The sequence below is a fragment of the Ambystoma mexicanum genome, chromosome 3q (genome assembly GCF_040938575.1).
Source record: "Ambystoma mexicanum isolate Mex_15411 chromosome 3q, UKY_AmexF1_1, whole genome shotgun sequence".
NCBI lineage: Eukaryota > Metazoa > Chordata > Amphibia > Caudata > Ambystomatidae > Ambystoma > Ambystoma mexicanum.
In genome coordinates, this window is record NC_090926.1 from 1,204,394,894 (window position 1) to 1,204,410,065 (window position 15,172).

Here is a 15,172-nt window from a genome sequence, read left to right on the forward strand (position 1 = left end):
CTGAGAGGGGCAGGGAGGCACCAGCCGAAGAGAGAGAGACCTGCCCCCACTCTCTGCTTGGAGAAGCGTTTACCAATGAAAGAGTTGGAGTTAGAGGAGCAGAGTGCTCTGGCAGGGGAGAATTTAGGGAGAGAGAGTTGGAGATAGTGTGGCCCCAGGCCCCAGAAAGCCTTGTGGTTGATTCAGAGGGTCTTACATTTGATCCTTTCAGCCACCGTGAGCCAGTGGAGAGATCTTTGTGCTGGAGAGATATGGTCACTGGGTTTGAGGCAAAGGATAAGGAGGAAAGGGGGAGATTGAGGAAGAGGCTGTTGCAATAGTACAGCTGGAGAAGGCCAGAGCTCTGGAGACATTGAGCTTCTGGGGAAAGGAAAGGAAGAATGCCTCTGAGGAGGTGAAGCTGTAAATGGGCCTTTTTGGCAAGGTCCAAGCTGTGAGGGGTGAAGGAGAGAGAGGAGGCTCGAGAGCAGGTGAAGGTAGAGGGCCCAAGGAAGGCAGCCAGGGGGGTATTTGAATTTGTATTTATTTTTATTTATAAAGAGCCTTACTCCAAGGCGCTTTACAGTTTAACAACAAGAATACACAAAACAGAACAGTAGAAGCAAACAATATACATGAATTAGACCAAAAAACAGTATGTAGAACAATTTGCATGTGAGAAGGAGGAGAAGGGGAGGCGGATGGGGAAGGAAGGGTGAGGGAGAGAGATTAGGGAGTAAATTACATAGTAGGAAGAGAGATCATAGGCAGGAAGGGGGGAGAGTGGCTAGAGCTGAGATAGGGGTAATAGAGGGAGAGAGAGAAAGAAAGAAAGAAAGAAAGAAAGAAAGAAAGAAAGAAAGAAAGAAAGAAAGAAAGAAAGAAAGAAAGAAAGAAAGAAAGAAAGAAAGAAAAAGAAAGAAAGAGAGAGAGAAGGGAGAGAGAAGGGAGAGGGTAGGATGGAAACAGGGCGAAGGAGTCCCAATAGGAAGGATCTCCATCTAGCTGGCATTAAGACAGAGGTCATTAGCCGCACACCATGCTTGGATATCGGACAGGCAATCGGTAATGAGAGAGGAGGAAGAGGAAGTGGTAGAGGAAAGTTTGAAGGAAAGCTGCGTGTCATCTGCATAACACTGGAAATGTTGCCCCAATCAGCTTGCACTCCCTAGGGTGCTCTCTAAGGGTGTGGTGAATAGCAGTAGTGTCACTGCGGGCGTGTCTCAGGGGACCTCGCTTACCCCATAACAGGCCCGAACCTCAACACGTCCCCCTCCAGCCATATAGCCCAGATAGCTTGTAATGTATCCCTGATGGTGGGTGCGGGTAATATCTTTAACAGTCAACATCAGATAATAGCAGAACAAGAGGAAACCATAATGCTGCATAATATTTATTTCAGCTGCACACAATATGGCTGTACTTGTACAAGAGTCAAGCAACATGGCAGTGAAAGCAGAGCAAATAAATCATTAACTGACAATGTGCCTGTGCACATTTGTTCTCAGGCACCATGTTTATTGCAAAACAAGAAAAATAACTTTCACGCGTGGAATTATGGATCTTGAAGTCTTTCTGCTTTTCTGCTGAGACACACTGATGACGTGGTAAACACAATATGCAAATAACAACGTGGTAACAAAATAATGGTGGGGATATCAAGGAACACTGGGGGAAAAAGGAGCGTCCTATTTGGTGAAGAATACAAAAAGAGCAGCAGGATTTGTAGAAAGTGTAGAACAACGGGGAGTGTGTAAGAAATGCAAACTCTAGGCATGGCTGCAAACAGCAGGTAGGCTTGCCGAGCTAAAAGATCTTGGCCGCGCCTCCAGTGTAATCCAAGGTTATGTAAGCGATGTAGGCCTGGACCAACCAGGCTTCTGATTGGTGAGTTCCTCCACAGAATTAGCATTGAATGAAAAAGAGGTAACCTGAGGAATGACTCAAACAGGGCAAATGGTTTATCTACTGTGAGGACCTCACCAGTGGGATTCCTGGGAGAGTGGCACGTGTGGACTGTGTGATTTGGTTTTCTTGGTTCACAATGGGTAATCAAATGGGCAATGTACGACCTATGAGGTATAAATCCTGCTAAAGAAACGCATTTGCATAAAAACAAGACAATGGGCCTCACTATAACTCTGGCGGTAGCCGTGCCCTTGTTAAGGGCACGGCTACCGCCAGAGTTGTTTTTTTCCGGCAACCCCCGAATGGGCAGTAACCGGGTCATGCCGAGTTTGGCCGACGTGGTAATTGCCAATTCGCGGGTGCCGTTATGGCCGGCCTTTTATAACGGTGCTGGTGCAATCATGAGTTCTGCTCGCGGGTGCCGGTATGCATGCCTGGTCAGGTGTGCAGTCCGGCACCGGCGAGCAGAACTCATAGTGTGGTGGAGAGGTAACAACGGCGTTGTTGCCTTTCCGCCACACTCATAATGAGGCCCAATGGGAGAATTCATACACACCCAAAGCAATGGGCCATTACGACCTTGGCGGTAAGGGGCTAACGGAGCCGGTAATGGTGCCGGAGCCGTCAACATCTTACCGCCCCATTACGAGTCTGCTCACGGGACCCGCAAAGGGCGCCTGGTAAAACCAGGCACCCATAGCGGGTCCCGCTAGCAGACCAGGGAGCTAACAACGGGCCTGTTGTTAGCTCCCTCCCCATTCCCATTGAGCCCTATGGGGACTCGAATGGGAATGGGGATGTACTAGGTCCGGGTTCCTCGAATGAGAAATTACTGGGTCCTCCAAGGTTGGAATGGCCCGGTAATTCCTCATTTAAGGAACCCGGAACTGGTACCCGGTAATGGGGTAACCATGCCGCAAATTGCTTGGTTCCCTCCAAGGTTTTAATGACCCCCAATGACTAGTTACACCTGGGAGGCCAGTCAGAACTTGGTGGAATGAAATGCCAACTAAATGCTAAGGATACAGCATAATGCAGAGGAATAGCAGCTTACTCTGACATGGGCGAGGTGATATGAACTTAATATTACCGTTCAATGGGAACGTTTTATATCAAGTTGCCTATTATGCTGGCGGAATGAATCTAGGCAGTTCAATGACACAGGGCTTATTCTGTATACAGGGCCCACTGAAACCGTTCAAAGCAAATACTGTGCACTTCAACGGGGACGCAGAATCACCTTTCTTAGGTAAACCCCCTGCCCCCACCTCCAATGAGTTAAGACTTCACACATGAGTTCATTTTTAGAACTGCACATTGTATTCTTATTCATGTGACAACCTCCGGCTCGTGCGGCATGGAGCATGCATTTCTCTTTCTTCTGAGGGCCAAAGGTCATGTGCCATCACTTCCTTTGGTGTCATCAGGCATGGGATGCCACTTCGGGTACACGTGACATGTTGGTGAATTGGCGTCCCTGGCTAGGGCCTGATGACAGAGCTGGGGTCCTCTGGTCTAGAAAGCTCCCTCAGCACAAGACCTGTGTTTGGCTGTGCCATTCCCACTCTTACCTGCTCACTGCGCGCTGCATATTACATTGCAAACAGGAGCTGACCCCCAACATGCGGCCGAACGTTTCCTAGTACTCCCCTCAGTCATAACAAGAGCACCGAACCGCCACACCTCTTCCTACAGCCCTCCCATACCCCTACTACCCACCCTTCCTCTCAGGCTAGATCTCGGTAGTAGCAAGCTGAGTAGTATACCCATCTGCACCTGGCCACCCCTCTAGCTTCACATGATCCAAGTGACCTCACTGCGACCCACCAAGAAACGCGGCAATAAGCAAGACATAACTGATATATATACTCGACAACCCTGTAGGTGTTGCATCTTTCCTCTCCCTCGCCTCCCACTATCTTCCCCTGCCTACTTCTCTGACAGAACCTAGACCAGCATGCCACCTACATGGGAGCAGATGAACTATACACGGTCACATTGCATGACATTACGTCCTCTGAATTTGTCCACCTGCCTGCTCCGATGCAGTGAGGATCTGTGAATAAGGATCCTGAAATCTTGCTGTGCTTGATGGGCAGTTTGAGGGGGAGACCTGCATTTCGGGGTGTATCAATCCTGCCAGTTGAGTAGAACCGTCCTCTACTGTGCAATCCCTGCCTTGCTTTTTCTGACCTCGGCCTATTTTCATTCCTACCTGGAATCCTCTTTCCTTGGCTTGCACTTGCCAAATCCTGCACTCTAGACTGCAGATTAACAAGCACCATGCCCCACTTCTATTAAATAAAACACACTAGGCCTCATCACGTGTTGGGCGGTATCCCTACTGGGTTACTGCCCAACTTTATTTGCGTTAGCGCCCATCTGTCTGTCAGATCACAGGATGGGTGCTAAATGTTACTCCCCATTCCCCAGAAAATTGCATGCATGGGACCAGCAGCATGTATGTGCTAACCTTGGGACTCCACTGCATGTAATTTGCATTTTTTTGAGAAAATGACCCCAATGTCTCTAGTGGTCCGAGCTAGAATAGAGCAGTCCATGTATTCCACATGAATAGACAGGCTATCTAAATCCTCCACGGGTTTAGTTTTGGGTGATTAGTGGCACAGACAACAACTGCTCTCAGACAACAGTTGTCAGGAACAGGGCGGAGGGCTGAGGAGACTCGCTGGACTAAGTACAGTGCACCCAAACATTCCATGATATGTGTATCCTTCCACCTGCAAACTAGTGCCCTGCAAAGGTGTTGACACAACGCAGAAAGCTGTGGAGCCATATTTCCGCTTTCAACACCAGCTTGGCAATATCTGCTGAATGATGTGAGCATGTGATGGCATTAGCTGGCAACTGCGGATGCCAGGGCAATGCCAGTGGACAAGGCACAATGATTGCCTTTTCTGAGGTTTTTTTTTGGCATAGGGAAGTAGTTGTTTTCCTGGATGTTATAGTCTGGAACACTTCAACTCCGAAAGGAATCGAACTGTTTACTAAAGCTCCATTGTGTGCGCCCTCCCCTTGATCTTCCATCACAAGCATTGAGATGGGCCAAGCAACTCCCAATAGCATTGGATCAGCTGTCATTAGTCCACCGCCTCAACTGCCTCCCCCAATCAGACCAAGCATGTTATTATAATTATTTAATTCTTATAAAGCGCCACCTGCCGCTAGGCTTCAGGGGGCACATGTTGGATTATGAATGAATGCGCGAGGCCGCAAGATTGCACAAAAGACATACAACACAGTCACCTGTCAACTTCCAGACTGTGTTGCATGTCTTTTGTGATAAATGATTGCATGCAAAATGATGAACTTCTTATAATATTTATATAGCAAAGTACTGTATGAATTTGGAAACACTTACCGGCTTTTTAAGGCATTAATGCCGTGGATAGGGATTTGTGCAGTATAAAGGGATAGAAACCTTATTATCAACTTGTTTGTTTGTTTTTTTATTATTTATAATGCACGCCAGACCCGAGGGTATCAGGGCGCAGAAGATATAAGAAGACTTTCAGCTTAGGTTACAAATGCCATAAAATGCAAATCAAGTAAATACAACAATACTATAGAGATAATTTACCTCATAAACAGGCTAAGGTAGATACAAGCATACAATGTAGTACCATTGTAGGTACAGAGTAGTTAACGGAATTGCATTTTTGGCAGTGGAATTTCTCCATTGTATCTCTATTCGTTGTTTATGTCAAATTAAGTGTGAACAAAATGGCCGCCCCATTCTTGATTGTTGGTACTTTTCTATTTTTCTACATTTCTATTTGTGTATTTTAAACTATGTTTCTATAAGAATAAAAAATGTTAATGTTGTGGAACCTCCTGTTCTGAATTTCTACCTCTGTCTGAGGCACTCCTTAGTATAGGAAATAACTTTCTAAGTATTTGTTTCACGAGACACCACTCTTGTAGTTTTTTCTTCTTCATGAGGATTTCCCAGGTGTCTGCGTTGTAATGGAATACCCGCAAATAGTTGAGACTATCTCTAATTTTGCCAGTGACCTTACCCCCGGTAGATAGTTTGTGGATTTCCGTCCACCCCCCACACTTCTGCAAATAAAGAGGCTCCCACTTATTCATGCACACATTGTCTTATTTTGCAGTATTTATGCTCCGATTCATTACTGAACAGAGGCCATACTCACCCTGCCATTTTGCAAGCAATTACCTGTGAATTACTTTTTCCCATAGTGATATTCACATCATATAGGTATTGGGATTCATTTGGAGTATGTCAGATGCTCAAATCCGCTTGTATTGCACTGATGGAATGAAGCTAGCAATGAGTCAGTTTAGCAATGATCCAGGTTAGCAATGGGCCAGGTTATCAATGAGCCATGTTAGCAATGAGCCAGATTAGCAATACTCCAGGTTAACAATTAGTTAGCAATGATTCAGGTTAGCAATGAGCCATGTTAGCAATGAGCCAGATTAGCAATGCTCTAGGTTAACAATTAGTTAGCAATGAGTCAGGTTAGCAATGAGCCAGATTAGAAATGCTCCAGGTTAGCAATGAGCCAGGTTAACAATGTGCCATGTTAACAATTAGTTAGCAATGAGCCAGGTTGGCAAGAGCCATGTTAGCAATGAGCCAGATTAGCAATGCTCCAGGTTAGCAATGAGCCAGGTTAGCAATGCGCCAGGTTAACAGTTAGTTAGCAATGATTCAGGATAGCAAAGAGCCATTTTAGCAATGAGCCAGAGTAGCAATGCTCCAGGTTAACAATTAGTTAGCAATGAGCCAGTTAGCAATGAGCTAGATTAGCAATGCTCCAGGTTAACAAAAGTCAATATGCCAGGTTAGTAATATATGATATATATAATATATGATATATGATGTGGCATTTATAACGTGCCTGTACACAAGTGTTTCTAGCTGAGCCAAATTAGCAATTAGTTAGCAATGAGCCAGGTTAGCAAAGATTTAGAAATGAGCAAGGTTAGCGATTCCTGAACAATGCGTCCGCGAGTTTCGCATGTAGTCAGTTTTCGGGATGCGGGAAAGCATAGGCCGAGTGGAGTGGAACTACAGAAAGAGGGGTGGAATGTACCTGCAGTTTTCTGCATTCACAGGTATGTGAACATTTAAATGGAAACCTGGGGAGCTAAATTCTAAAGAATGGACTGCCTTCCGAGCAAGGGGGTTTAATTAAGGCTATTTAAAGTTCACTCTCAACCTGCTTTACCGCTGGCAGAAATCTGGTGGGGGTTAGCGGATTCTCCGCCAGCTTCCCACCGGCAAAAAAACAGTGTAAAGCTGGTGGAGGGGTAACTTTAAATTGCCTTTATTCTGCCAGCAGCAAACCAGCATATTTGAGCATCCGCCATACTCTAAATGAGGCCCATTGTGTCATGGATCATTTCCCCTGTCCATACTTCGCCAATTGCCATGCCTCATTAATTCTCCACCAATAATTGTGCCCACCATTAGCCACTTGCCAGAAAATAGGCTCTCATTTGAATTTTGTTACTAATAATTTAATCATCATAATGTTCTCCAGTAATAGAGGCCTAGAGTTCCATGTCATCCTCAAACAAAGGCAGATTACTAACACCATATCATGGCATTCATGTTTACATGTCTATTTCTGTGTAATTTCAGTGTTGGCGAACGATCCGTGTGACCTCAGAATCTTGGGACCAGTCCCAGTTTTCGCCGAGCATGGAAGGTCCATCTCCTTAAACTGCACCATGAAATGTCCGGCCGCCTCTAAAGGCTGGGAGACCTCCCTGAGGAAGAGCGAAAGAAGGCACGACCTCTTCTGGACCTGGACATCCGTGGTCGTCGGAGAGTGGATCACCTACCCAAAATGTTACGCCATCTACCCCGGAGGTCACTCAATAACCAACACCACTATTGTAGCCTATGGTGAGTTATTGGTGGGATCGTGGTACAGCAGAAGCTCATTCCCCTGTTGATTGGTCTATCCACTGAAAAGCCATGAACATGCTGGTAGTACCTCTTACTGGGAGGCAGGGAGGATAGCCCCGGGCAATGAGTTGTCTTGGAATCATGACAAAGTAGACCTGCACAGGTTCGAATCCCTGCCCCACGCTTGGAGACTGGTCACCATTATTAAGTGTGTTAAAAAAAAATGAGTGCTGCACAGTAGGGTCTGGGCCAAAGCTGCCCACATTACAGAACAGCCTGACGGGGTTGTGGCTCCATTCCATCAGCTGGAAACCCTTTGGAGGCCTCATCCCATTGAGAAGTCTTCCTAATGTCATGTCCAAGCTGTTGATTGCTACCTTCAGCAGCCTAGACTTACCATGCCTCATAAAGCGGCATAGGGTAATCTGCTGGAATTTCTCTGCTCCCTCGTAGTATAGGTGGGGGTGGAGGGGTCCACTCCACTTCATTGAAAGCATTTGATAAGGAAGTGCTCATCAGTTGCACATGTGAGGTGGGTTAATCCATTACCTCCCTTTTAGAAATCTACATGGTTAAAAAATTAGTAAGGCAGGCGCTCTGTTACCAGTCATTAGCTTCTCTTCCAAACGCACGTTTTCATGACTCCATCAATCTTCAGGGAGGTTGAGTTTCTTTGCTGTTTCAGGCGTGTCTACATTTCTTTTTCAGGTGTGGCAAGTTAATTGACTGAGGATTCTGGTACTTGTATTTTACGCAATTGATTTTACTGGCAGGTGACTGGAAACAACTCCCTCCATAGCACAAATGTTCCCCCTGATGGGGGGAGGGGGAAAGCCATGGTTGTGGCTCTCCACTGTAAGGCATGATGGCCCTGCTGCACTGCCTTTGAGCCCGGGACTCCTGGAACAATGCTTACAAATTAGTAAGGCAGGCGCTCTGTTACCAGTCATTAGCTTCTCCTCCAAACGCACGTTTTCATGACTCCATCAATCTTCAGGGAGGTTGAGTTTCTTTGCTGTTTCAGGCATGTCTTCATTTCTTTTTCAGGTGTGGCAAATTAATTGACTCTGAGGATTCTGGTACTATTTTTCGCACTTGATTTTACTGGCAGGTGACTGGAAACAACTCCCTCCATAGCACAAATGTTCCCCTAGAAATCTACATGGGCCCTTCCGGAAAAAAAGGTTTGGCCAATTATGAGTGATTGAGCAAAGTTAAGTGACAACTGGTCAAAGGGGAAAAGTTTTAGGGAGGCATCACTCCCCGTCACATAACGAGCACGCCACTCTCTGACACGTTTCCATTGATATTGTGACCCACGCTCGTCCCATCGGTTCCATGTGTTAATATCCGCGCCAAAATATCGGCATACAAAAATATTGCCATATTTATGCGGCAATATTAAGGCATGGAACCTGCGAGGGACACCCCAGCAACCCCCTGCATTATTTTTAAAGGAGTGGGGGACACCCCTGCAACCACTGCTCCCAAAAAACCCCAAAATGATCCCCCCCAGAAATATCGCCTATTGCCGTTCCAGAAGACCATATATATGGCGATATTTTTGCTGGGGATAATATGTAGTGATACCGTCCCATCCTGTGGATGTGGGAAACCTTATTTCCATAGGATTTAGTTGTACAATCACACCTCCAATGGAACTTTGTGGGCCGAGAGGCTCCATGGGATTTTCAATCTACATCCAGCCCTGCTTCCGACTGCTATCCATGTCGAGAAGAAACATCGACTCCGAGCTTGAGGGGAAAGGTCTGGGACCAATCTTGACAATCAATAGGTCAGTTTAAAAAGAAAACGAGTGCATGGGTGTGCGTGAATGTAGGGTGAATGTGCGTTGTTTGCACAGAGAAGGGTAGGTGGAGTGAAGTGTGTGTGTGTGTGATGAAACAACCACAGAACACCCCAGAAATGCTCGGCCACCCCTATGCCCATTGTTAACTCCCTGGTCTCTTAACGATCCCTTGCGATCTGCTTGCCGCGCCGTGTACTTCCCTGTGTGACTCGTAAAGGGCTCTGTTGCTTCCTGAAGCTATGTTTGCATTCAATAAATGCCCTTTTAATAATAAGAACACAGGAAGAGGGGGAAAGTGAAAAGGAGATCGTGAGGGAAAGAGGACCTACAAATAAATAGGAAGTGGACATAAAATGTAAAAAAAGGTCCCTTAACCTAACCAGCGAGGAATGGCTTACGAGACCAAACAGACAGAACCTGCAGAGACGATGTTAGGCAACACATCCCCTTCGCAAGCTGTATCAGTAGCATCTACACTGCCCTGGAAGATTATATATCTACTTCCTGGATAACGTTCTAACTGAAACATCGCGGGTGGAGGCCATCTTAAAGTGAGAAACTATATACCGCTCAATTGGTTTGCCTGATAGCATCCTGGCTGCACTATCTTTGTGGTCCAACCCTCCACTTGTCCCATAATTTCCAGTGGAGATAAATGTCCTTCGTGGTCCTACTCTGTTTAGTGTACTTGACATGGGCCGACAGGCATGATCATCCTGCTCCTTGCCCGCCCTGCCATTGTAAGTCACTATGCCATGCTTGGCAGCTAGCTAGTAGTGCTTTGCATTCTGGCACTTGTAGTTTTGCTTTTTCCATCAGAAGTCTCCCATGGATATGCATGCTGGAGTGATCGCTATGATAGTGCTGGGTGGAAGGTGCCAATTTCTCATATTGCTCAACTTTTGGAAACATTTTAGTTTCATTTTATTTCTTTGAGCTGGTATTGGATACGCAGTGAGGGAACTTTTGGCCTGTTTTAAAAAGATGACATTATTTGTATTATTATTAGCGTATTTATTGAGCGTGGATCTAGCTTTGCGAAGCAACACACTGTTTTACAAGTCATAGGGGTAAGTGTGAGGGAAGCAGGTTGCAAGGGATAAATACAGGGACGGGGGAGCTTACAACAGGCGAGGGCAAGGGCAGGCAATTTGGCAGCAAGTGATTCTGTTGGACAAGCTACTTACATTGAATGTCTCTGGGTTTGGTGCGCATGAAAGTTAGTAGTGTTTTAGGATCCTCTCTTGTGGAAGCACAGGGATCTGGTCAGGTACTTCAGTCAAAGATAGCCACAAGCATTCATCTCTCTATTTGGCTCTCCTTGGCCATAGGGCTCAGTCAGCCTTTAAACTTTCTGAATTGCTGTCTGCCAGGCAACGTTAGTCCTGCAGCAGTCTTCAATAATTCCAACCCAGGTACTATCAGCAGTCTTCCCAGAGGATTTCAGGCAGCTGTCTCATGATTCACCCAGATGGTTCTCAGGCAAGTCTCCCCTTCCCCATTGTGCGAGGCCTTTTTACCCTCTAAGACACACCTCTGAAATATTCAAATTGGGAGGTGCAAGTTTATTGGTTCTGACTTTTCATTGGAGATGTATCCCCTTCTCCTCTCTAAAGGCCCAGCTCCTTTCTAAGGATAGGCCCCTTAGAGTGTGTTTGTTTGTTTATTTATTTGTATTGCGCTCCAGACCCGAAGGTATCAGGGTGCAGAGGTTACAGGGAATTTCTCAGCTTGGTTACACAAGTAAATAAATTATACATTACACATACATATATCAGATGAGCACAGGGCAGTAAAATATACTTTGCAGATACATACATATGGTAAACACAGATGGAGTTAAGCTAGGTCGAAGGTGAAGGTAACAGAATTAGTAGGCAAAGAGAGGTAGCACCCATAAGGTGTAATATGTTAGAGTATGGTGACCCATTGGGTGGACCAAGAGCAGGGATAGGCTAGGCTCAGTGATCAGTAGACTTCAGCCATTTAATGCAAATGGATCTGAAGTTCTGGTATGATTGGTCTTCTCTGATTGAGGGCGGCAGAGAGTTCCAAACCTGGGGCGCTTAAATTGGAAAGCTGCTACCTCTCACCTTAGATAGTTTAAATCTGGGGATGTGGAGGCAATTGGTGTTGACTAGTCTAGTGGGTCTACTGGAGGTTCTTCTGTGGAATCTCTCTGATAGGTAGCTGGGAGCGGCGTTATTCAAGGATTTATGAGCGAGTGATACAGTTTTCAGCTTAATTTTATCGTTGGTGGATAGCCAACTGTTTTGTCGCCTGATCTCAGAGATATGGGGCCTCATTATAGCATGTGCGGAATGGGTTTAACGGCGCCGGTAAAGGTGCCGGCGCCATTAAACCCACTCTGCACTATTACGAGGACCCCTCGCGGGACCCGCTCTGGACGTCTGGTTTTTCCAGACGTCCATAGCGGGTCCTGCGAGGGGACCAGGGAGCTAACAACGGGCCCGTTCGTAATGGGCCCGTTGTTAGCTCCCTCCCCATTCCCATTGAGCCCTATGAGGGCTCGAATGGGAATGGGGAAGGACCGGGCCTGGGTTCCCTGAAGGAGGAAATACCGGGCCCTCCATACTCGGAATGGCCCAGTATTTCCCCAGTCAGGGAACCCGGACACGATTTTGGAGGCAGCCATGGCTACCTCCAAAGTCATAATGAGGCCATGGTCTCTCCTAGCCACTCCGAGGGCCGCTCTAAGGGCATTGTTTTGGAGGGTTTGGATTTTCCTGATGATTACTTTGTTGGAGCCAATGTAGAGGGCGTTAGAATAATGAAGCCTGGACAGAATGAGGGCTCTGGCCAGGATGATACAGCTGTTGTCAGAGAGAAAGTGTTTGCCGATTCTGATAAGTTTACAAGTGTAGGCAGTAGTGGATGCCAGGGTATTAACTTGTTTATTGAAGGAAAAGGTTGAGTCGAGGTAAAATCCTAGGGTTTACCATCAATTATGAATGAAGAATATTTGTGCCCTAGTTTTTTAAGCTTAGTGGGAGTACCCAAAATGATAATCTCTGTTTTGACATCATTCAGGCATAGACCATGAGTTGCCATCCATGCCTGGATGATGAGATAAACTCTATTCACAAAGGCCAAATCTTCTACATAATGCCCTGAAAGTGGCAAGAGAATCTGTGTATCATCCGCATAATTTGTGTAGGTGATACCAAGACAGTCCAGATCGTCGAAGAGGGGCTTGGTTAATATGTTATAAAGCATGGGAGAGACACAAGATCCCTGGGGTACACCACAGGTGATAGGGATTTGTTCTGCAGCTGCTGTGGGAGAGAATACCCGCTTAGTCCTATCACTTAGAAATGACTCAATCCATACTATAGCCTCCTTGGAGAAGTGAGCAGCTGAGAATAGATGACTACATAAGACCCTGTGGTCCACAAGGTCGAAGGCAGCTGAGAGGTCAAGGAGGAGAAGAAGGGCTGATTTCCCTTTGTCTCTTAGCTCGTCAACTTGGGTCTTCAAATCAATAAGGGCAGTTTCTGTTCCGTGTTGTGGACGGAAACCAGATTGGCGCGCTCCAAGGAAGTGGTGTAGTTCCAGGTACATCTGAATTTTTATGTAGGCAACCTTGTCTAAACATTTTAAGAGAAAGGGTACAGTCGTGATAGGCCGGTAATTAGTTGGTATCAATGGGTCGAGTGTTTGTTTTTTTAGTAATGGGAGCACCCATGATTCTTTGAGGATGGTAGGGATGGTACCAGATGCGAAAGAGGCGTTGATAAGCTTGGAGATAAAGGGAGCTAAATCCCTTGCTGCATACTTGATAAGCTGTGCTGGGCAGAGATCGCTATGGCAGTTGGATGGTTTAAGTGAAAGTATGATTTTTTCAACCTCAAGGATGGAGGTTTTAGAGAAGTTGAAGCGAGTGGGTGGGAAGTTAGGTGTGATGAGAGTCTTGAGACGGGAGCGTGGGACGTAGGTTGGAGGAGCGTTAGGAGGCGGTGAATTCAAGGATGCTTTTTTTGGGCTATTTTGTTTTGGAGAGTAGCAATTTTGTTGGAAAGCCCATGCTGGATACCAGAGCACCAGATTTTGTCTTTGGTACAGGTATCTGGCGTGGGGCAGGGGGTTTCTACTTCTTTTAGGATTGTGAATAATTCCTTCATACTAGAGTTAGCTTGCAAGATCGGGTTGTTATAGCATTCTTTTTTGGCCAGGCAAATTTATTTTTTATAGAGGGAGGCGATCTGTGAGTTTGATAGTCGCCAGGCGGTCTCGCAGATTCTTTCTTTTTGCCTTAGGTCTTTTAAAAATGGGGTGAACCATTTATTCAGATTGGTTTTGGGCTTGCTTGCTCTTAGTTTAAGTGGGGCAATTATATCTAGCGATGTTGCCATCATTTTATTATACTTGTTGACCAGTGTTCCTGGATCGGTATTGTCTGGAAGGGAGTTGAGGGTGGGGAGAATAGCCGGGATAAGTCTATCCACAGTGATATTCTTTTTGTTTCTGGTTAAGGTGGGAGGGGTGGTGGGTATGGTGGAGGGGAGAGGTCTAGTGGTGGTAAGTGTCAATGAAACAAGGGAATGGTCCGTCCAAACTTGAGGGGAGATGGAGGTGATATTAGCATGGCAGTTGTAGTCAACCACCCAGTCTGATATTCTCCCTTTGTTGTGTTATGAAGTTGAATTGATGGGAAGGAGGAACCCACCCACCAGAGTTTTCATTTGACAGTTTTTTACACATGTAGTTTTGCACTGAAAAAGTCCTACATGAGAAAAGATTTAGTTTTCCAAATAAACATAACAAAATATATATTTTGGTATTCATGGCGATCTTATTAATATGACTCCTGTCTCGGCAGGATGTTGCATGTGCGACTAGCGTTTTTTCACACTTTGCTCATAAATAATAAATGTTAGTATCACTAACACCAAATTATATAGACAGTTACATGATTCACTAAGTGACCACCTCCCGAGTTTCGGTGTTGTGACATTTTCAGAGGCGCTAGAAATACATTTTAGATAGTGACAGGGTTTCCAAAAGTCCGATTTTTATGGAAGTTGAATCAACAGAAACACCTTGGGATAATCTTTAAAATGATATATGTCCCATTCTGTAAGTATCACGGTTCAAAGGTGAATGGGGAAAATGTAATTCCTAATGTAAACATATGGTCACATGTATACAGACATAAGATTCTGAGTTTCATTTCACAATTCAGGTTTCTGTTCTTGTTTGAGCATCTGTTCCAGGCTCTGCTGCCTCATTGTTGACTTAAGGCTGGAGTAAAACTATCAGCCTTTCTTCTCCCAAGCCAAGGCTAATGGCAATTTCATTGATTATCTGAGAGAGCAGGTCCTCATAAAATCCCTTTTATTTATTTATTTATTACATTTGTTGTACTCCCAAACCCGGGGGTACCACAGTGTATATACATGATTACTTGATCTTAAACAGTTACAGAGCAATGATAAGAATACTTAGACTTAGTTGTTGCATGTACAGAGATTTGCATGAATTTACATCTTTCTTTATAGAGTATTTACAAGGTAGAAGAGGCAAGAGTGTTTACATGGGTACTTGATCTT

The 15,172-nt window shown here is 45.5% G+C and overlaps 1 protein-coding gene across 4 annotated transcripts in view; it reads left to right on the forward strand.

Moving 5' to 3' along the window:
* Positions 1–15,172, forward strand: part of LOC138447752 (intercellular adhesion molecule 5-like) — a 353,302-nt gene that overhangs the window by 76,476 nt on the left and 261,654 nt on the right. For all 4 annotated transcript variants that reach the window (XM_069604069.1, XM_069604070.1, XM_069604067.1 and 1 more), the window contains exon 2: positions 7,523–7,789. In XM_069604069.1, coding sequence (XP_069460170.1) covers positions 7,523–7,789 — 267 coding nt within the window. The remainder of the gene's footprint in view (positions 1–7,522; positions 7,790–15,172) is intronic.